Below are 20885 nucleotides of genomic sequence, written 5' to 3'. Positions count from 1 at the left end.
CGCTAGATAGATCTAATACTACAAATCTTTCCTATCTTGCGTGCTTGCTATCTGCACACAAGAAGGCATCTTTCACTGCTTTCTGTGAGAATCCCTGAGCATTGTCTTCATACCGTCGTATGCATCGTTTTCTGTCAGGGATACGAGTTCGTGTACCATCAAGATTACAACTGCGTCCTCCATCACAATTACGGCTTCGTTATAATTCACACCATTTAATCTTGTCTGCCCTTCAATAACCTCTTGGTAACCTTATCCTTCTCAATAATGTAGACATGGGCTCCCCAACCTGACAAGGCATCTCTGTCGACTGCGTTCAAGAGTGCTTGTGATATTGTCTCGAAGAGATCTTCTGGTCCCTGAATTTGAGAATTGAGCTGTTAGCATTTTATGTGGTACATATGATGAGACTGCTTTATGATCCCACAAAGGTGATTCCCACAGAGCCGTTCCAGAAGTTGATCCCGCAATTACGTCAAGAAGGAAAAAAGATCTAGAGAATTAGACTCACCAAATCTGGTTCCCACAATCCCTCACAAGTACCAAATAATTGATCACTTGCAGTTCCACTAACAATGAAATCCTTTGCAAAATCGATACAACCAATACTATCAAAACCGCAGATAAATGGCTTCCCAGTCTTCTGATCCAATCCCGCGACTACAGGACTAACAAAAAATGGACCAAAGCGACGCTCATACAGCGAACTCGAGACGAGATTCGCCATGGTGGTAGGAGAAATATTGCGCTCTTCGCGAAGTCGATACATGTTTACTTTGTAGCGGAAGAGATCCGAGACGGTGGAGACATCTGTGGCAAGACCGGTAAGACCGAGATAGACGGAGGGGCCGTAGGAGAAGATTTTGGGGAAGTTGTTGGAGACGGTTAGGGCTTGGAGACCGAGACGGAGATCGCAGGCTATGGCGACACAGTCTTTTCCTACCATGGCTACGCAGGCACCGCCATCTGAGGGGAATGATTAGCATTTGTGGTTTAGGATTGAGGCATTGTAGGCTAGAGAGGGCAGCGTACTGATGGAGAAGGGAGAGCTCTAGATGTAGGTGTTAGCTGGTTATTCATAGCATAGATAACATGATTTAAATATGTATGGTTCTATGTAGTTAAAGCAAGCTTACCATTGTGGATGAAAGTGTATGAATTCAGGGTATCAAGAACTAGGTAAATCAGGAAACGACAATGTTACTCTTGTTTGTAGAGAGATTCGCAGATGAAGGGTTTTGGTGGTTCAAGTTGAAGTGGTCTGGGGTTGTAATATCGAAGTTGTGAGAGAGATATGGACAAGGTAGACACGGCTGGCGCGTCGATGTTGAGCTCTCAAGCTGACGCTTGGGCCAACAAGGCAACGATTATGAGATTATGAGGTACGATGAGTTACCGTCAGCTAATAACTACCAAGTAATTGCCTCCAGCTACTGATGACATGATTTCACACTTATATAAAAGGAAGGAACTTCAATTGATTAAATTTGATACTATTTTCTCTTTGAAGGAGTATTAACTTTGAAGCAAATTATATTCTTAGACTTGTTTACTTCGTACTTGTTATTCATTATAAATTCACTTACTTGGTTTGACTTTCGCTGTACTTACTCCACAGGGTTAACTACAAGCTTGTTATCACCCCGCCACAAACCACAAACCTCCAACACCCTTACAAATATCACAGAACTTTATAGAAGGACACTATCCATACAGCATAACAATTTCGACCTGTGATATTTCTATTTTCTTGAAGTCGATAGCGATCACTCCCAGAATCTCATAGTCGAACTATTCTATAATTTATAACATCTACTGCATTCACTACCAATTCCTAGGTATGGCTTCCAACGTGGTAGTCATCGACAAGGGCTTCAGCAGAGCAACCATAAAAGTCACTCCCGGAACTTACATGAGTGAAGTGGTCTCGGAAGCCTGCAAGAAGCTTGGAAAGAAGAACACCAACTACGATCTCAAGAAAAGTAACGACAAGCCCATCGATCTATCCCAAACATATCGTCAAACTGGTCTCACCACCGGCGCAAAACTCACCTTGGTCGAAGCTTCCAGATCCCCCACTCCAGTTTCCATTGCGCTCCAATTACCACAAGATCTCGCATCTGCGGTTCCGGGTGGGAGACTGAAAGATACTTTTCCTAGTAATACAACATTATGGCTTATTCTCCGCAAATTCGAGTCGAGCAACGGAGCTGCGAATTTAAATTTCACGGGAAGAGGAGTAGCGCAACTACAAAATGGCGCTTCGGGAGCTGGTCGCATGGTGTATGAGATGCCGGTGCTGAATGTGATGGGAAGAGAAATGGCTACGTTTGGAGATTTACAAAAGACGCTTGCGAATCTAGGATTAAATAAGGGGACAGGATTGCTGAGACTTACATTTCGACAGACGGATCAACCGATTGAGGAGGCTATGAAGGATATTGGAGAATATTTCAAGGAGGAAGAGCAAGAATCTGAAGCCTCTGCCGAAACAACACAGAAAAAGGAAACTGTAACGGATACTATTATGCAGCTTCCTTCTTCTGAATCAGAACCACAAAATGAAGATACGGTTATGGAAGATTCTGATCCTTCAGATACAACTCCCTATTCAACACCCACACCCGCCGGCGCAACGACAAACACTACACCTTCCAACCCACCTCCGTCCTCCTCGACCGACCCTTCTACCTCCTCTCAAATTCTTGGTCCCGACGGTCTACCCGTAGTTGTCTTCTCCGCCCCCAACAATTCCACTCCGCGCGCAGCCCTCGTCCCCCACAACGACGCCGATTACATTCCCAGCATCCACCAGGCCAAATCCGTGCTATCTCGTCTTCAAACTAGTTCTCAAAACACGAAACTTCTTTCCTACGATGAAGAGCTTGCGCTCGAAACTTCCCGCCAAGATCGTCTATCCAAGATCAAAGAAATCCCTCTTCGTATCCGATTCCCAGATCAAATGGCTGTTAGTAAATCCATCACTAATGAGTCTCACGGAAAATGGCTTTACGAATATGTACGCGGATTAATCGTTCACGAGAATGAACCCTTCAAATTGATCTATCAAGGCAACAAAGGAAGAGAAACAATACCTAATGACGACAGTAAATTCTTGATTAGGCATTTGGGAATTCAGGGTCCAACGGTGGTTAATTTGGCGTGGGAAGATTCGGCGAATATTGAGGGATTGAAGGGGAAACCAGTATTGAAGGATATTTATAGGGAGAAAGCTACAGAGCAACCAGTACCCGTTGTGGAGAGTGTAGAGGAGAAAGAAGAAGAGAGAAAGCCGGAGGAGGTGAAGAAGGATGATGGGGGCGGGGAGAAGAAGAAGAAGGGATTGCATAATCTTATTATGAAGAATTTGAAGAAGAGGTAAATGGAGGGAGGAAGTGGACGGAGTGTCCGAGAATGGTTGATGGATGGATTGTCCATGTTGACTTTCGCAGCGTTATTCCGATTCCGCCAGTCGATGCCTGAAGAGTGGGTTGTGCACTAGGTGATAATGATTTATGACGGTGTTCATAGGGCGGGTGTTGGACTTCTTCGATCTCGAGACGTTGTATTTCTCTTGATCAGGCTGGTAGGAAAGGGAATCATAGCGAGAGGCGTTTTTGTTCCTCGTTTTCTCATTAGATTAGAGTGCACGACATGAAAAGTCAAATGAAGAATTCACATAGCAATTAAATATCAAGGACCGTGAAAATAAACTTGAAAGGTATTTTATTTTTGCCCCGAGATCTTCATGAATGCTATTGTTACTAGCAACTTCAAATCTCAATTCCCAGAATCATAGTAACTCGTAAAATTCTTCATTGTTACAGCTCCAATTCCCATATACTTGACTTGTGTAAATGTGGAGATCCATCATAAACCCATATACCAATCCATTGTATTGGAGAGACGAGATGTGATTTTTTTGTGGTGAGAGAATATGAGGTTGGGAATTTAGTGACCGGCTCTGCGGGACTCGGCAATGACACCTTGGAGCTCGTCGACCTTTGCCTTAGCACGTCCGAAAGTACCGAGCTGTTGTGAAGTTAGTATTTGTTTCGTGTGGTTATGCGATGTGGGTAAAGTGAGAGCAGTGAAAAACATACCCTCTTCTTTGCGAGCTTACGGGCACGCTTGTCCTTGCTGTTACGGAGCAATTCGATGACTCTGCGCTCGTATGGTGCGAGACTATTGAGAAGATGATTAGTCGATTGATTACCCCTTAGAAGAAATGGGAAGAAAACATACCCAGAAACCTCCTTGACGATATCTCTAACAAACGCAGTGCGCTTGCTCAAGTGACCCTTGGTTCTGCTAACCTTGGGCTTTGAGACACGAGCCTCGGTTTTCTATACATCACAACATAAATCAGCCGGTCCATCTTCTAAAAAAAAATTCGCAAAGAAGATCCTCCAAGAGGTGAGACGGGCGGGTTTTCAAAGTTCCCCGTGGTGGGAAAGTTTCATGAACATACGTGTCCTTTGTTGAGACCGACGGCGAGGCCGGTACGATCTTGCTTTTCGGCGGCCATTGTAGATGTTGGCGTTGGGATTGTCGTGTTGTCGATGTTGAGTTGTGAGCGTGAGGGAGAAATTTGGATGTGGTGGTGGAATTTGAAAATTTGGAAGTGTGGTCACGTGTAAAGCTAGTGAGGGTAAGCGAGTATGAAATCTTGGCGTTTTGTGTGGAGACAGCGGGTTTGGAGTGACAACCTCATGTATCATTCTTGTGGTATGAAGTTTCTTTGTGTCCTGTATTTCTAGAATCGTATTCAGATTGTCAAGAAAAAGATAATCATGCTGCAAGGATGTTTACTTTCTCGATTGAGTTGCTGAGCCTCGCTCGAGATCTAAAAAGAGCACAATACAACACAGCAACAATGGTTTATCTTGCATTCAGCAAAGCCTTGCTATCATTTCTTAAATTACCACCAGGAACGATGGTACTACCCAAATTTTCTTGATTCATTTGCAATTTTCAAATCTTCTGTTTGGGATTATTTCCAGACCCTGCTGGATAGTAAGTACTCATCCAAAATTCCGAGGAATGGATTGGCAAATAATTTGGTAGCACGGAGAGGTACAAAATATATGCTACTAGCATGCAGAACTTGCTCCTGAATTTTGATTATGCTTCTATGGCAGTGGCCCTGGAAAGCTAGTGGATCGTTGTCTTTGATATTTGTGGTGTATCAATTCTACTGGCATCGTGGGAGCGAGCCTCCCATAGTCCGGTATGCTGCTCAAAGGCTAATGGCTTCTAGGAGGAAGACTTGTGTCAGAGAGCCTAACTCGTGGAGCAATGATGTTTCCCGAGATATTTCCTCTGAATTTGGTCCAGATTTGATGATTGAATCTGAGTGGTTGGTCTACCATTGTTAGTGGTTATAGAAGGTGAGGTAGACCCGCTCTTTGTGGCACAAAATCCTCTGAAGATAACCAAATGCAAAAGTTGAATGTTTGAGGATTTCTCCTTCTATTTTCACTCTCTATTGTTTCATTTTCCTCATATCAAAGACTTCAGTTCCATAATTGATTGAGATACGTGTTTGTAGTCTCCTTTACAATATAGTTTTCCACGTTTTGAACACAAGCGACTTCCACTTCGCAATTTGCAAGAAAGCCTCAGTGTAGGAGTTCGATCATATGCTTGTCCTTAACAGCTAGAGATTCCAATTTTATACGAACAGAATACTAAACACTCACATAAGTTATCAAATCGCATTCAGTACTGGTCTTCAACAATCCAGGACTGCTCTCGCTTACTGTAGCTCATCTCATTCCTCTGTTAAAACTTCAAAATATTTCATGCCTTAAACTAATCCTACGAGTTTCGCGGCTTGCTTTGATTGAGATATACACTTTAATGATGATGTATAGAAATGATTCGATATTGATGTTAGCTATCCATTAGGTGCTGAGCTTGGTGCTGAGTGTCTCTATAAGTAGGCGATCTATATAGTACCAAGTTTACATACGAGAGATGCGTTTTATTCGTAGCCCATTAGTTTCCCATATCGTGAATACGTAAGTTATTGGCCTTGTGAAAGGAACTGGTTGTCTGAATTGAGTGCATGCAAAGTTTACCTGGGGATGAGTGTATTCACCTACTCAATCTCCAATCCTGAAACATCCATGATTGATTCTTGAATACGATATATTATCCAGTCTTGGCTTCGAGAGCGTACGCTCTACAAGGAAATATGGAGAACAACGGTTCCAAAATAGACCCCGCCCTTTCCCCCGCTCCCGACTACCGACTACTAGTCTTCCACAGAGCATGAGTAGCGTCATTAAGGCACCATCTAATGGTCAGGCTAAACATATCAAACTTATTAATGGGAAGCTATCTTCACAACTTTCAAAAATGATCATTGTGTAACATGACAAAAAGCTACAAGGTTTTTCCATCAAATTATTTCTTTATGATGTCGATCTATATCGTCTTTCAACCTTTATATGACGTGACCATCAAAGCCAAATATCAACACCTACCCTGGTAAATATGATTGAAAAAGCCACTCTGCTTACTTGAACCCTTCGTTCCAGACCTGGCCACTTATTATTGTTCTGTACGAAGGAGATTTCCAAAGACACTTTAGTTTACTGATGTTATGATTCTACTCTGTAGAAACATTGAAAAGAATTCTGCTCACATAATTCGGATTTCAAGTCGGAACAACCTCCGCACTCTCACATTTCGCGTTCCGCACTCGGAGCTAAGATCTCCGTCAGGGGTTACAACCAATCAGAGTTCATGAAAATTAGCTGACCAATTACGATATTTTGAATCTCTCTCTCTCTCTCTCTTACAAATTACATGTATTCGAGATTTCAGCCTCTTCGGTGGCATTCAGCCTTATCATCGGATACAAATCAATCGATGCAGCACGAGGAGAAGGATTGGAAAATGGACTATCTCTCTCTCGACTCTCTCGACTCACTCTCTCTCAAGATTGAAACTGTGCTAGTCATTTCCCAACAAGTCGTGGATAAATTCAATTGACCCCTCCATGAACGTTGTAAAGTCAAATATCAGCCAACTTGTCAAACCGAACAAACCGAATAAACCGAACAATCCAGAAGAGTCATGACAAATATTTCTCTAATAATCTTTTGAATACGTGGATCTTGATTGGTCAATGTGAAAGATGATTGATAAGATTGGAGAATCAAGTGGGTCGAGGTTTGCTTCGTTATCATTTCTTTTTGGGAATTATTTGCACTTATTATTCTCATATTCGCACACTCTCACCGGCTATTTCCCTGGGAGAAAGTGAAGCCAGAGATAGAAAATAGCAAGTAAAGAGGGGCCCCGATGGAAATACTAACTCGATATGGAAACTCGATGCTGAAGGCTTCAAAAAATGCTGGTGGATCGTACCGGGTGGATTTCGACTTTGAAGATGAGGAGGTCTGTGAGGAGTGAAGTGAGGAGTGAAGTGAGGAGTGCAGTGAAGTAAATAATGTAAAGTGGAGGTTACCGGTCACCTAGGTTTCAGTTCCGTACTACTAAAGGTTGAAATCTTACCACCTTCACCTTTTCAATCTGCGAATATCATCAATAATAGTGATACCAGTAGTGTGTGAGAAAGATTCATTCACTTCTGTCTTTATCTTACTTCTCTTGTCTTCTGTAAGTTTTCATTCTCTCTACTCTCTACACTACCGTATTTGCCCTCGAAATTTTCCGAATCGTTTGCTTCTCTTATTCCATAAAAAAAGATAGAGCGGGAAAAGAGAACACTTACTTACTTTTTGATCTTCTACTTCAACAGAATACCAACCATCACACATCATAATACAACCCATTTATCAAAATGGCATCCGCTACTCGAACCTTTGCTCGCGCAGGCGCTGCATTCAAATCAACACCTTTCAGATCCGCCACTCGTACTGCATTGAGTGCTCCTCGTCAAGCATTCCGTCAACAATCTCGTCGTGGATATGCATCTGAAGGACCTGCCAAATCTTCCTTCCCTCTCTCTATCGGTGTTGCTGCGTTGGCCGTTGCTGGAGGTGCTGGATATTACTTTATCTCTCAAGGTAATGGATCACTCTTGAGTGGTTCTGCCAAGGAAACCGCCGGTCTCTTCACACCTACATACGACGATTACCAAAAGGTTTACAATGAAATTGCAGAGAGATTGGAGGAGAAGGATGATTATGATGATGGTTCTTACGGACCCGTCTTGCTCAGATTGGCGTGGCATTGCAGCGGAACCTTCGACAAGGAAACTGGTACCGGTGGTAGCAATGGTGCTACTATGAGATTTGCCCCAGAGGGTGATCATGGTGCCAATGCTGGTTTGGTTGCTGCTAGAGATTTCTTGGCTCCTATTAAGGGTAAGGCGATCATTTTACTTATTTGTGGATGAAGATGTGTTACCCCTCTGGTACGGGTGAGTGGGCCGGGGAAATGGAGGCCAGCTTGGAGAAGTTAGAGATGGCTTTCCATACTGGTTTTTGTCGATCCGGAGACTAGGTGCCATGGGATTCCGGGGCTTGTTCTTATCAAACGTTGAGCAAGTAACTTCTGACTAACATCTTCACAGCTAAGCACCCATGGATCTCCTACTCTGATCTCTGGATCTTGGCTGGTATCTGTGCTATTCAAGAAATGCAGGGCCCAGTCATTCCTTTCCGACCAGGTAGACAAGATAAGGAAGCTGCTGCTTGCACACCTGATGGACGTCTCCCAGATGCATCCCAAGGTAACAAGCACTTGAGAGCTATCTTCGGTCGCATGGGATTCAATGATCAAGAAATCGTCGCTTTGAGTGGTGCTCACGCTCTTGGACGTTGCCACACTGATCGTAGTGGTTTTGAGGGTCCTTGGACTTTCTCTCCAACAGTTGTTACCAACGACTACTACAAGCTCTTGTTGAATGAGAAGTGGAACTGGAAAAAGTGGAATGGTCCTAAGCAGGTATGATTAACCCCTTCTCTTGACTTTTTTGGACGCCAAAATAGAAACTAAACTAACACAATCCAAAAATAGTACGAAGACAAGACCACCAAGTCCCTCATGATGCTTCCCACCGACATGGCCCTCGTCTCCGATAAATCTTTCCGCTCATACGTCGAGAAATACGCAAATGATGAATCTCTCTTCATGAAGGACTTCGCAAATGTCATCACCAAGCTCTTTGAACTCGGTGTTCCATTTGCAGAGACTACTGAACAAGCTCCTATGAAATTCAAGCCTACTGCCTAGAGAATTCATCTTCATCACCGAATCAACTTTGATATAGAGATATAAAGAAACGGAGAGAAAAAATGAGTTGGATGGATAGATAGACTGTGTTTGCTTAATCCTTTTTAGAAGCGGGAGTTTGGTGAAACAAGATATCTAGATGGGTGAGTTGATATTCTGTCATTTGAGAGAAATATCATCATCGTAGGCAGGCGTGGATGAGATGAAATGATATCCTATGTGATTTGACGAATGGTAATAAAATGCTGCGTCTGACCAGCTTTGACTGCGTCAGGTGGCTTGATTGTTACATCCTCTCGGTGTGGGGAGATATGAAAATATGTACAATAGGAGACTAGATTTGCTACATAGAGTAGAGAGTAGATAAAAAGAACATTCCGCCCCAATATCTGAGTACCTACATCAAGTTGTTGGAACTTTGAAATAAATGTATATCTGGTGATTTTGATGTATGATGCAAAGGGAAGATTGAAGAGAGGTGAGTGACAGACAGTCGATATATAATGATCGCTTGCTAGCAGCTAACTTGAAGGAGTTGAGGACGTAAGGGGTGATGTTTGAGAGGCATGATAAGACAGGGTTCCCCGCACTGAGGGGAAGGGGGAATGACGGGGACATAGCCGGGTCCGCTTGAGTTCGAAGGATTGACTTGGATTGATGGATGTAGGGGTAAATTTATTGGGGATGGTCGTTTGGATTGTCAGTTCGGCACTTTATTAGATGAGAGCAAATGATATATTTCAGGGGAGAGAGAATTGTACAAGAGGGGCTCGGGGGGTAGAGGGGTAGGGGATAGATTTTTCAGGTGTGTGAATGAATACTTTTGTTTCTATTTCTTAATTAGGCCAACGGTTATTAGAGATCTTAAGCTTAGTAGATTGGGTCTCCCGGGCGAGAAGGTGGGAAATGGAATTGAATGGATGTGCAGGTTATTTGACTTTCCGCGTGGATGTTGGAGACACGTCTAAAGCTGAATCTTCATGTTCATACACCTGCAGAGAGAATGGATTGTAAGTATCGGGGTATCGCAATTACTGAGTATCAAGTTTCTTAAATATACATCTGTATTCAGCAAACTCCATTCCATCCATCCGTCCATTAATACAAATCTTCTGAAAATATTCAATTCAGTAAATCACACCCCAATCCCAACCCCAACTGCACAATGGCCAACCACCAAACTTAAAAGTGATACAACGGATACTGTACTCCCACATCTCCCGCAAAAGAAGCAGTAACAACATACTTCGGCTTCCAACCCCATCCCTGTCTATAAACCAGCGCAGGCACCTCAGTATCCGCACCCACATCCACATCCACATCCACAGCACCCTCATCCCGATCCGGGAAATGACAAGCTGATTCACTTTCCTCACTATCCTCACTATCCATTTCCCCAGCAGGCTGAGCAGGCTGATCCTCAAAATCATCCGGAAAGATAAGACAACCTGCTCGACGGGGAAACTTATAGATATACCAGTCATCGAAAATTCTCAACACCATTTTTAATTCCGGCTCTGGCGCGACGGCAAGCAGGGTGTGGAAATATTGTTCTTCCTTTGTGCGGACGGTGGAGAAGTGAGACTCGACGTGTGCGCGAAAGGCGGGGAGATTGTGCGTTAGGAGGCCGAAGTCGGGGAGGGGGTTGAGGAGGGCGAGGAGCGAGGAAAGGGGAGAGAGGTGTCTCATCAAGTGTGTATCCATTGTGGATGCGATGGTGAGGGTGAGATCGTGGAGTTGGGGGAGGAGGAGCGAGGAGTAGGTGTGTGCCGGGTGGGGGGGAGTGAGGAGATGGGGGTCGAGGGTGGGAGGAGGGGGAGCGCGGGGTTGGGAGGGGTAGTAGAAATCGTAGGGGGGGGTTAGAGTAATGGATGTGGGTGGTTGAGGAAGGAGAGTTGATGGAGGTTGGCTGATGGGCTTGGTGACCTCTCTAGCGAATAGATTTGGTGGGTAAAGTGTGGTGGTATCTGTGCTGCCGTTCTTGGGAGGTGAGTAGGGAGGAGGGAGAGGTGCTATTGGTGTAACGGTAGTGACAATAATTTCTGGGACAACGAAGCGACGTGGAGGGGAAGCTCTGTGAATTTTGGGGTTAGTAAATTGGATGAATTGAAAGCTACAAGAGATACTCGCTCGTATAGAGTGGGATCAAGTTGATGATTTTGATAACCCATCAGAGACGCCTCGTCAGAAACCTTCGATCTGAGGAACTGATTGGGATGCTCGATGAATTTCTCGGGTTCACCAAGGGAACTAAGCGATGCGCTAGTTGAGGAGCTGCTGGAGCTGTTGGAGCTACTAGAGTATGGAGAGAAGTAAAGAGAAGCACTACGGATAAAGAAGGCGGAATTGAAAGACATTGTGAAGAGGCTTGCTGTTGATATATTGAGGATTGATTTTGAAGAATCGAAAATTTGGCTATGGTAAAGGAAAAGATGAGAACTTTGCTGGAATTCAATTCTATGTAAGTAGTAGAGTAGTGCTGGCTGTTTTGCGTTGCTTGAATAAGAAGAGGTAATAGCGGAAGAGAATTGAATTAGACTCGAAGGAGGAATTGAAATACTTCACAGAAGATCTAGGTAAAATCTCGTGATGAAATTCCGATCCTACTGTCAGACAAAAGTACATTACCATCGAAGCATAAAAGACCTTGCTGGTTAGGTGACTCATAGAGAATTTGTCAAATTCCGATTTTTCACATATAATTTTCTGTTGAGAAACCCAATAGTGAATTTGGGCACAATAAAATCACAAACGGACCAACAGAAAAAAAATCGAAATTCACTTTTGAGTACGAGAAATTACATTATAACAATGAAACTTATGATAACGAGAACAATAAACCGAGAGTTCCCAATGGCGGATAAAGAATAGCGTATAGCTCGCTGAATCATACTCATCAAATGTATATAGGTTTTGCTGGATGATAGCATCCTACGATCAAACTCGGGCACGCTTGCGTATACACAGAGAGCTACCTTGAGGTCAACTGCTAAGCTGCTAGAGTATGTTGTGTGCCTTTTACGTCAAGAAAATTCGCTAACCTTGATATTGATTTTTGACAGGACGAGGCACTATTGGTGATTGAAAACGTGGTAGGAGGGAAACTACCATCACGAGATGAACGTTTTTCAATCGTCCAAAATATATTTCGACAAATAAGCATTCAAATGATTCCTCTGGTACTACTCACCCCATCAAATAACACTTTGCCCGCAGAATTTACTCTTTCAACAGAGCGGCGGATACTATCAATGGAGGAACTTAGATGACCAAGTGAGATCATCCAAAATTCTTGTAACTTGACGATTTTACTACTTGATAACCTCGACACAAAGTTTTCACGGTATTGGGAAGAATTTCAAAGCCAACGTTAGAGAGCCTTCGCAGTGTAGTCCACACGAATATCTGGATGAATTGTACAAAAAAAAATCATGGGAAGTGAAGAGAAGCGGATTTAACGGGCGAAAGATATCAGAGCCGGTCGTCTAATGTGGTCGACAATGTATCTCCTAACAACAAATTTGGGTCTGATATCTTGGAAACATTCGAGCGCCCTTGATGAGATGGAAGAACAAATGTATATCGCGGTGCCGGTCATATGATGTCAAACTTCCAGGCTGACACATGTACAAGACGAAGGACTAAAGCTAGTAGCAGCAGAACAGGAACAAATATAAGGACTTAGAGGAAATAGATAGAAGAGAAATATGTAAGTCGACTTGGAGAAGTGGACATTACCAAATGATTGAGATGAATAATTGCTAAATTCTAACAACAGACACTTGGTGACGAAGGTATGGTTCCAATGCGGGCCTATCAAACACTCTACATTTCGGATATGGTTTCCGAACTGGTACATTCCAGCTTTCTTGTTGGTAGAACAACAGTCTCTGTTGGTGCTATGCCTCCGATCCACCATGGGTCTGGTGTGCACTGGAAAATCACCATATTAGAGCCTTACTAGCTCTCCCTCTCGATGCCATTGCACTGAGATTGGGCATCTTATGGCAGCTAGGTCATCTTGAGATATAAAAGATCGACAGAAGCTAAATCTCCCCAGCATCATTGAACTTTTGATTGTTCAATACTATTTGAAATGTTCAGACGAAGACGAAATTGTATCTAATCATGAGCAAATCATTTCAAGAGAGCCGAACTTCTCTTTTCAAAAGCAACAGTCAGAAAGAGGACATAAAATTTCATATCTTTCGGAAGGAATGAATGAAGAGGAGTGTCCCCTCTCGCATTTAAAATGCTGGGAAAGGTCGTTGGTGGTTGCTTTGTCAGCTTGAGCTAATTTGCACCACCCTCCATTTGAGATTTCAAGGTCAACATCATCTACCTCCTCATTCCGCCGAAACGAAAGCCGGCAAACCAAACCCTTGCCTTTGAAGATAGCCGAAATGAATACCGGACTCAGTCGCTCAACAACAATGAAACAAACAATCAATGATAGCCAGCAGTAGTAGAGTGGCTATTCAGATACCCAAGCATTCATTAGCCGCAGGGTTGGACAGCTTCACCAACATTTTGAAGCGGTATTTTGACAACTAGAGGATTTTTGCTTGACCCCATTTGATTCTCTTATTCAACCAGTCGTAAGTTTTGTTGACTTTCTAAGTGTCGTAATGCGAGAATTAAAGTCAGGTCGGAGGACATGCCCTACTCGGCCTCAGACCATATAATTCACCACCAACATTCAAACGAACAATCCCTCATTCTTTTAAATATCAATCATCCGTTGGTAGAATTCATCTCTCGAATATTCTCGGGGTGACGTCTTATTGAATCTCGCGCTTTCTATCGCTTACAATTATTCAATATTGTTCATAAAGCATTTAGCCAATGACACCATCCCAAGCGACGATTATATATGATGTATGGGCTTTTCATTCTATCCTTGCAGACACCGGAATCTCACAAGCTGGAGTAATTTTGATTGACGACGGAGGAAAAGCAGTGGAGAATAACTATCATCTTTGTGTCTATCATACATCTCGAGACCTATCGAGATGGCACACATCCTACAAGCAATTACTGCAATTTTCACTAGGTGGAAATATGATCTATGAAGGTAAAGTCTTCGGAGACGACAGGCTACCCTTCGACGCGATTTGTCGGAGCGTGGAGCCAATAGCGAAAAGTTTAGATGTACCATTAAACAGCGCCGCTGACTGGATTGAAACATGGGAGGACTATATGAATCGTCCAAATATCGCACACATTCTTTTCGACAGACCTGAAAAGCTCCCTATTGACTTCATCAGTTCTGACACTTACTCACAATCGCGAAATAATTATCCGTCACCGTATTCTTTTGAATCGGTTGATTGGAGCAACATTGCATATAAGCCACAAAGAAATACTGAGCCAGATCAGAAAAATTGTCGAAGATCTCGGAGTTCTAACAGGGAACCACATCATCATAAGTATCACGCCCGGGAGCGATATGTCTCCAGAGATTTAGAATCTTCTGATGATGGTTCGAATTACAGCGAGGAAGAGGAGGTGTTTCATGGACCCCGATCAGCAAGACATTCTCGCTTACCTAGAGAGTACAGACAAGACGATGAGCCAAGTGAAAAGCCTGAAAACAAGAAGTTGAAGTATGCAGGTATGATTGCTGAAACGGTGACAGCTAATGCCATTGGAGATGTGTTTGGGTTGATATTCGAGTCTGTTATTGGGGCTATTTTGTAGGAAGTCAGTAGTAGATACTTTATAATTCTAGTCTCAGTTTGTAGCATTGTATACAGTATTAAACAATTTTCTTTCTTACTCCAATAAACATCTAAATATATCCATGGCGGCTCGAAGCCATAGTAAGAGATTCCTCCCTAGACTTCTTATCTATTATGTACATTGAAATACTCGAGCATTCTGGACCTTTGTAACAACACTCAAGGCTTCGCATAGGACTGGGAAATCCCGCTCCACAACTTCTTAATCATCTATCGCGGCAAATAGAATTAGCGACACTTGCCATCAATAACTTCGATGTCTTCACAAGGTAGCACAAACCTTTGGATTTAGAATTTCATTTTCTCCTCGATCATTCCTGGCTCTCCGAGGGCGTAGAACTTGTCTTCGTCTTCTGTGTCTACATCCGCTGGCAGGATTCCTATTCACACGTCCACCCCTGTATTTTTGTCTTTCTCCCCGCTCGTGTGTCCTAACCTCACACCCCAACCTTCTTCTTAACCTTCCTAACATCAAAGAATCACATACCCCCGGGCGCTCTATCTCACTTCTTCTTCTTCTCCTTCTAGAATCTCTCCCTTGCTGCCTCTCCCTCCTCCTCTCCCTCTCTCTACCCAAGTCTCTATCTCTACGCTCTGTGAGGATACTTTCCACCCAAATGCCCTCTCGAGCCAAATCCAAAAATAACATCTTCGTCCACTCTGCTGGCTTCCTCAATAATTCCATTTCTTCAGCACTACAATGTCGTGAAGTTATTGAAGCACATATCTGGAGGTAGAGAGGTAGGGAAGAGGCAAGAATGCTACCTTGCCAACTAGATCTACCACCAATGGAACTAGGTAGTGAAGACCTGAATGCGGATGCGGATGGGACGGAGGACAAGGAATTGTGTGTTGTATGGAAGAGATATGGGATCGGGAATTGGTTCGAGGAGGATAGCGGGAACTCTGACGTGCATGTAGACATGGGTATGGATAAGGTTGGATATGGAGCAATGAGAACGCCCTCTTGAATGACTCCCGTCTCTCCATATGCAACCCAAATCTCAAAGACTTGTAATATATTTTCGCTTCCCATATTTCTTATTCCCATGTTTGTTATAACTGTATGACTTTCCGATATAGAGTTCAGAATACGTATCGCTTACACAATGAAATGATGTGGAATATGGTGATGCAAATAGTAGTAGATTTGCTGATGCTCTTCGAATATAAGTACTGGCTTATCTCTGAACCATATATAATGATTCCCAAAGCATTCAAACGAGTATCCACGAACCTCGCGTTCGTTCACACGTAAGCAGTCTAATTCGCCTCCTTTCCCAAGCCCTCCCCACAGCTTATCATACATAATCTCATCGATCAAGCATCCCAAAACATCAAGATTCAGAGGCAGCTAAATTCCCATGCGCGCGCGTACGACATCTCACCTCATCGCATCTCGATTCTTCTTACAGCATTCGTGAGAACCGAGCCCCCGAAATCAGTTCAAATTGGAGATATAGGTCTGTGAACCTGTGGAGCACTAATGATAGAGCCCGATATACCCTGAAGTATCCATCATTTAGAGTGAAGTGTACCGTCTTACAGTAAGCGGGGATGTCAAAACCCCTGAGAAGTCGGAGCCCAAGAGGCCGAGATATACATTCCCTAGTAAGCACAAGATTTTTTTCCAGCCGATGAAGTAAAAGGGGTGGGTGTTTCGTGTTTCAAGCTGGAAATTGATGTCTGTGATAAATGTTCGATACTTTTCAAAGACCAATCGATGGAAAAGAGGAAACAGTTGGTAAGTAGGCACCTACTCGTACCTGGTTACTACAATATTTATTGAGGTGTGTTCTTATCACGGCTCGACCACTGTCACATGATTATTTGGCTCGATTTGGTTAACATTTACTAAATCAGCGGGTCACGTCAGCTAAATTCGCACCTATTAATCTTCCATCCAACACTTCCAAGCCCCGCATCAACTAAGTTACCATCAGCATCCTTCACAGTTCCAAGCAGGCCGCGATTATAACAAGCTGCAATCATTCCTTTTCTTCTGTTTTATTCTGTAGCCTGATCCTGTATCAAGACATTTGACGCACAGGCTTCTGATACTCCTCTGTCTTCCTTCAGGGCTGATCGATGAGAGCACGGAGTTTTCTGGAATCACAAATGTTGGTATTCAATCAAAAGTTGACTCTGTTCTTGGATGAAAGTTAGAGCAAGTGGCTCTAATCTTTTTGCCCCATTCTCGCCGTCGCGAAATCGGTGGACATCTACTGATGTCCATATGGTGTCCAGTCATTCGGACTGGTAAATTGGGCCAAGCTCCCAATGATTAAAACGATACGATATTCAAAATGAGATTCAATTCTTCAACCCAATTGAATCATCCAATCGAATCCAAAAATCAAATCTATTGATTACCAGACTGCAGTCCAGTCCTTTGGAAATTCAAAATACTCAAATCCATATTCCATCACTTGTTAAAACCTATGGTAATTTCAGCGTTATTGTCATCTAGCACAAAGTCTTCCTTACTCATTTTCAACTTACTGCAATAACAGATATTCAAGTCTGATCATATTCACATCTTATTTGCGGAATGCTCTCGGTCTTATTCACCACCGTGTCGGAAAGCTACATCCTTTCATCTAAGGATATTTGTAAGAGGCTTTTATGCTTCTCTAATCACTGCAATTGCGTCAGGCACTACCAGGGACCAAGACTATTAGATCTATCGGAGTTGTTATGGCTTTGATTGTCTTGGACCTTCCTAGGCAATCCTCGAGTCCACTTTGACATTTAGTCGTTACTTGAGAATATTCGGTGTCAACCCCACGTGATTTCTAATATTAAATATCACTCCCTCAGCTCTAGTACATCTCTTGTATTTGATTCCCGAGGCAAATTTGCTCCGCTTTTTCCAATTCGTTATTGTTGGATCCCAACAGCACTCTCGGCTTGCGTTTTGCCTATAATTTGAATACCGAGTCATTCGATTAGAAGGAAAGAGTTTTCTGGACCGGTTATAATGAACTCCCCTGCGTTCTGATTTGAGGTCCTATCAGCTCATAAATCATTCTACACGCGGTGGCTGATAGCTAGGGACACATGTTTCAGTGGTTCATTTCGCCCTTCCCTTCATTGTAGTACACTTTTATTTTCAACACATTGCACGAATACCTTGAAATGAACAAGAAACGCTGCAAAGTATATGCTAGTGAATTCTCGAATCATATGAGCTTATTAGCTTAGCTGCCGAGTCATTCATACTGCTCATATCATCTAATGCCTCAATTTCTCATGCAGTAATTGCAGTTCGTGATTCACACGGTTGGTACCGAGACACGGCGACTTTCCGGCCTTACATCGGTGCCAGGATGTCATAGTAATACCAGATGACCATGCGAGCCCATCTTACTGGAATGCGGGGTGCAGGTTGGATAATACACATTATATGCCATGTGGCTTCAGAGGCTTATCCGCTTCTTTGGTTTGTGGAGCAAAAGTCTATATAGCTTCTAGTTGTACGGGGTTGAGAATATCAGAACAAAAAAAGCAGCCAATCATATCATGCAATATGTATATGCATCAAATGTTGGTGAGATATTGAATCGGTGTTTCATTCAGGCTGTTCATTTACCTAGGTATTTATTTACTCGTAGATTTGCATTAAATTCATATGAAACCGACGAAAGCCCGTCTGCGCCATTACCTGTCGTCTTGTTTACTGCGGCGTGGTCTTTAGTTGCACCTACTTTAAGATGCGACATATGTTTGGCACCACAAATGAGCTTCTAATATGTTCGTCTGACCACCTAGACCCTTAAGATTAGAACCTCATCACACAAATATGTCATTTTTTATTTCTTATCCACAAATTCATATATGCCGAAAGGTTATTTTGATTCCGAACAATTTGATTCGACGGTGCACGATGCCTAGAAAATAGTCAGAAAGTGCCGTGGTTCCTGATTCACTCCAGCATGGAATGTTCGCTCCGATTAAATTTGTGCTCGTATCGTATGACATTAGGACGATTTCAAGAAATCATTCTAGTTTAAAATGGGGTGAAATCCGGGGAAATTTGTGGAGATTAAGGAATCTTATTCTCACTTGCTGGCCTCTTTATAAAGACACAAGACTTGAGCCTTCGACCTTCAACCTTCGATCTTGAACCTTCAAACAACACTGACGATCAACTGTCAAGCTCAGTCTTCAGTATGCTTTTCTTTCAAGCAATCTTCGTTGTTACATCTGCTCTCACAGCAACTTGTATGACAATCAATTCTCAAGATGTTCAAACCGATATCGAGAAGAGACAGAGTTGGAAATCCATTGGTTGCTACACGGACAATGTTTCTGGTCGTGGTCTGACCACCCCCATATCAGTATCTGGAGCAATGACAAATGAAGGTTGTCAAGCCTCTTTTTCAGCAGCTGGGTTCTCATACGCTGGTACTGAGTACGGAGGAGAATGCTGTGAGTTCCTTGCCTACTCTACCCCTCCTACCCCTCTTTCATACTCTCTCACGTTTGCTAATACATCTATAAACAGGGTGTGGCAACTCAATCATCAATGGAAATGGACCTGCCGCAGATGGTTGCAATATGGCCTGCAAGGGTAATAATGCAGAGATGTGCGGCGGACCAAATCGTCTTACTACATTCCAGAGTGGTGGCGGATCGAGCACAACTCCTCCCAGCAACCCTAATCCAAGCAAATCTGGAAAACGCGGTATCACATACGATTCTAATAATGTCCATGGTGATTCGACATATGGAAATATGCTCAAGGGATATAGTAAGATTACTTGGGGTTATGATTGGGGATTCAAGAGTAATGGTTTGGATTCAAGTATTGAATTGTAAGTTTCTTCTTTTTCTTTTTCTTTTTTCCTCTTGCTCTTTTCCCTTTTCTTCCAGTTCAATCTACTCCATCATGATGAATCAAATAGTCAACATATAACTAACACACCCCCAGCGTTCCCATGCTCTGGGGCCTCCCCAAGATCATGGATTCAAACTGGGTTTCCGCCGTCCAAACCGCAAAAAGCATCCTCGGTTTCAACGAACCCGATCTGACTTACGAACAATCTTCCAACATGCTTCCTGAAGCCGCAGCCGCAGGATACAAATCCTACATTGAGCAATTCAAAGGACAGGTCCGTATTGGTGGTCCGGGTGTTTTGTGGAACAACTGGAATAGCGTAAGACTCTCTCATTCATTCATTCACTCTTCTCACCCCTTCAAATCCTCTCAACACTTCATCACAACATCCAAGTAACCCCTCTCTTCCCCCCAGTGGTCTTCAGGCGGCTCCTACAGCTCTCGCACCTGGACGCAATATTTCCTCGGAAACTGCAGCACCTGCGCCATCGACTTCGCCGCCATCCACTACTACCAAGACTGCGAGCCGAGCAGCGGCCAATCTGGTTCCGACTGGTTCATCTCCAACGTGACGCACGCCCACGAAACCCTCAAACTGCCCATCTGGATCACGGAATTCCAATGCTATGGCTCGGATGCGCAGCAAGCGGCTTTCTTGAGGAAGGTTCTGCCGTGGTTGGATACTCAGGATTATGTAGAGAGGTACTCGTATTTTGGGGTTTTCCCGGGGTTTTTGTTGGATGTCGCGGGGACGAAGTTGAGTGAGGCGGGAATGGTGTATGTTAGTTAGAGTTGGAGAGGGGAAAAGGGGGGGTTGGATTTGTTTAGATGGTTTTTGGGGGTTGGGGATGGGGGTAGGTTTTGGGTGGTATTCTGTTTTTGGGGGGGGTTTTGTTGTTTCTGAGGGTGCAGGCACCTTGGGATAGAGATGATTTGTTTCTTGATCAAGCGACTTTTGGATAAAGAATTCAACCAGAATTTGTAGATGTTTGAGATGAAAAATGAATGCTTTTAATCTTCTCATGTGTTAGCTATTCCATTCCAAGTTTGAAATAGCATGAATGAAGTGGTTACCTAAGTAGATCCTACCT

The 20885-nt window shown here is 43.3% G+C and overlaps 8 protein-coding genes across 8 annotated transcripts; 4 read left to right on the top strand and 4 right to left on the bottom strand.

Annotated features, from left to right (window-relative positions):
* Positions 1 to 215: 215 nt before the first annotated feature.
* On the bottom strand, positions 216 to 1139 carry EAF01_009880 (uncharacterized protein; the record flags this gene model as incomplete). Its single annotated transcript, XM_038918136.1, has 4 exons — positions 216 to 359; positions 512 to 966; positions 1033 to 1051; positions 1137 to 1139. The coding sequence occupies 4 exons, from the start codon at positions 1137 to 1139 to the stop codon at positions 216 to 218; spliced, it is 621 nt and encodes a 206-aa protein (XP_038766106.1).
* Positions 1140 to 1840: 701 nt separating this feature from the next.
* Positions 1841 to 3382, top strand: EAF01_009879 (uncharacterized protein; the record flags this gene model as incomplete). The annotated part of the gene is made up of 1 exon (XM_038918135.1): positions 1841 to 3382. One exon carries the CDS (start codon positions 1841 to 1843, stop codon positions 3380 to 3382), a length of 1542 nt encoding a protein of 513 aa, XP_038766105.1.
* A 569-nt stretch (positions 3383 to 3951) lies between these two features.
* Positions 3952 to 4528, bottom strand: EAF01_009878 (uncharacterized protein; the record flags this gene model as incomplete). The annotated part of the gene is made up of 4 exons (XM_038918134.1): positions 3952 to 4032; positions 4104 to 4185; positions 4246 to 4346; positions 4472 to 4528. The coding sequence occupies 4 exons, from the start codon at positions 4526 to 4528 to the stop codon at positions 3952 to 3954; spliced, it is 321 nt and encodes a 106-aa protein (XP_038766104.1).
* A 2966-nt stretch (positions 4529 to 7494) lies between these two features.
* EAF01_009877 (uncharacterized protein) lies at positions 7495 to 9601 on the top strand. Its single transcript, XM_038918133.1, has 4 exons — positions 7495 to 7632; positions 7775 to 8342; positions 8552 to 8925; positions 8998 to 9601. The coding sequence occupies exons 2-4, from the start codon at positions 7817 to 7819 to the stop codon at positions 9211 to 9213; spliced, it is 1116 nt and encodes a 371-aa protein (XP_038766103.1). The 5' UTR covers positions 7495 to 7632; positions 7775 to 7816; the 3' UTR covers positions 9214 to 9601.
* A 794-nt stretch (positions 9602 to 10395) lies between these two features.
* EAF01_009876 (uncharacterized protein) lies at positions 10396 to 11570 on the bottom strand (the record flags this gene model as incomplete). The annotated part of the gene is made up of 2 exons (XM_038918132.1): positions 10396 to 11287; positions 11344 to 11570. 2 exons carry the CDS (start codon positions 11568 to 11570, stop codon positions 10396 to 10398), a joined length of 1119 nt encoding a protein of 372 aa, XP_038766102.1.
* A 2704-nt stretch (positions 11571 to 14274) lies between these two features.
* On the top strand, positions 14275 to 14913 carry EAF01_009875 (uncharacterized protein; the record flags this gene model as incomplete). The annotated part of the gene is made up of 1 exon (XM_038918131.1): positions 14275 to 14913. One exon carries the CDS (start codon positions 14275 to 14277, stop codon positions 14911 to 14913), a length of 639 nt encoding a protein of 212 aa, XP_038766101.1.
* A 109-nt stretch (positions 14914 to 15022) lies between these two features.
* Positions 15023 to 16646, bottom strand: EAF01_009874 (uncharacterized protein). Its single transcript, XM_038918130.1, has 2 exons — positions 15235 to 16646; positions 15023 to 15164 (listed from the first exon to the last, which is right to left on the bottom strand). The coding sequence occupies exons 1-2, from the start codon at positions 16003 to 16005 to the stop codon at positions 15114 to 15116; spliced, it is 822 nt and encodes a 273-aa protein (XP_038766100.1). The 5' UTR covers positions 16006 to 16646; the 3' UTR covers positions 15023 to 15113.
* A 2480-nt stretch (positions 16647 to 19126) lies between these two features.
* On the top strand, positions 19127 to 20584 carry EAF01_009873 (uncharacterized protein; the record flags this gene model as incomplete). The annotated part of the gene is made up of 4 exons (XM_038918129.1): positions 19127 to 19385; positions 19462 to 19771; positions 19888 to 20113; positions 20210 to 20584. 4 exons carry the CDS (start codon positions 19127 to 19129, stop codon positions 20582 to 20584), a joined length of 1170 nt encoding a protein of 389 aa, XP_038766099.1.
* Between the last annotated feature and the right edge of the window lie 301 nt (positions 20585 to 20885).

Source organism: Botrytis porri (genome assembly GCF_014898465.1).
Source record: "Botrytis porri strain MUCL 3234 chromosome Unknown BPOR_015, whole genome shotgun sequence".
Lineage (NCBI taxonomy): Eukaryota > Fungi > Ascomycota > Leotiomycetes > Helotiales > Sclerotiniaceae > Botrytis > Botrytis porri.
This window is presented reverse-complemented; position numbering and strand designations above follow the sequence as displayed.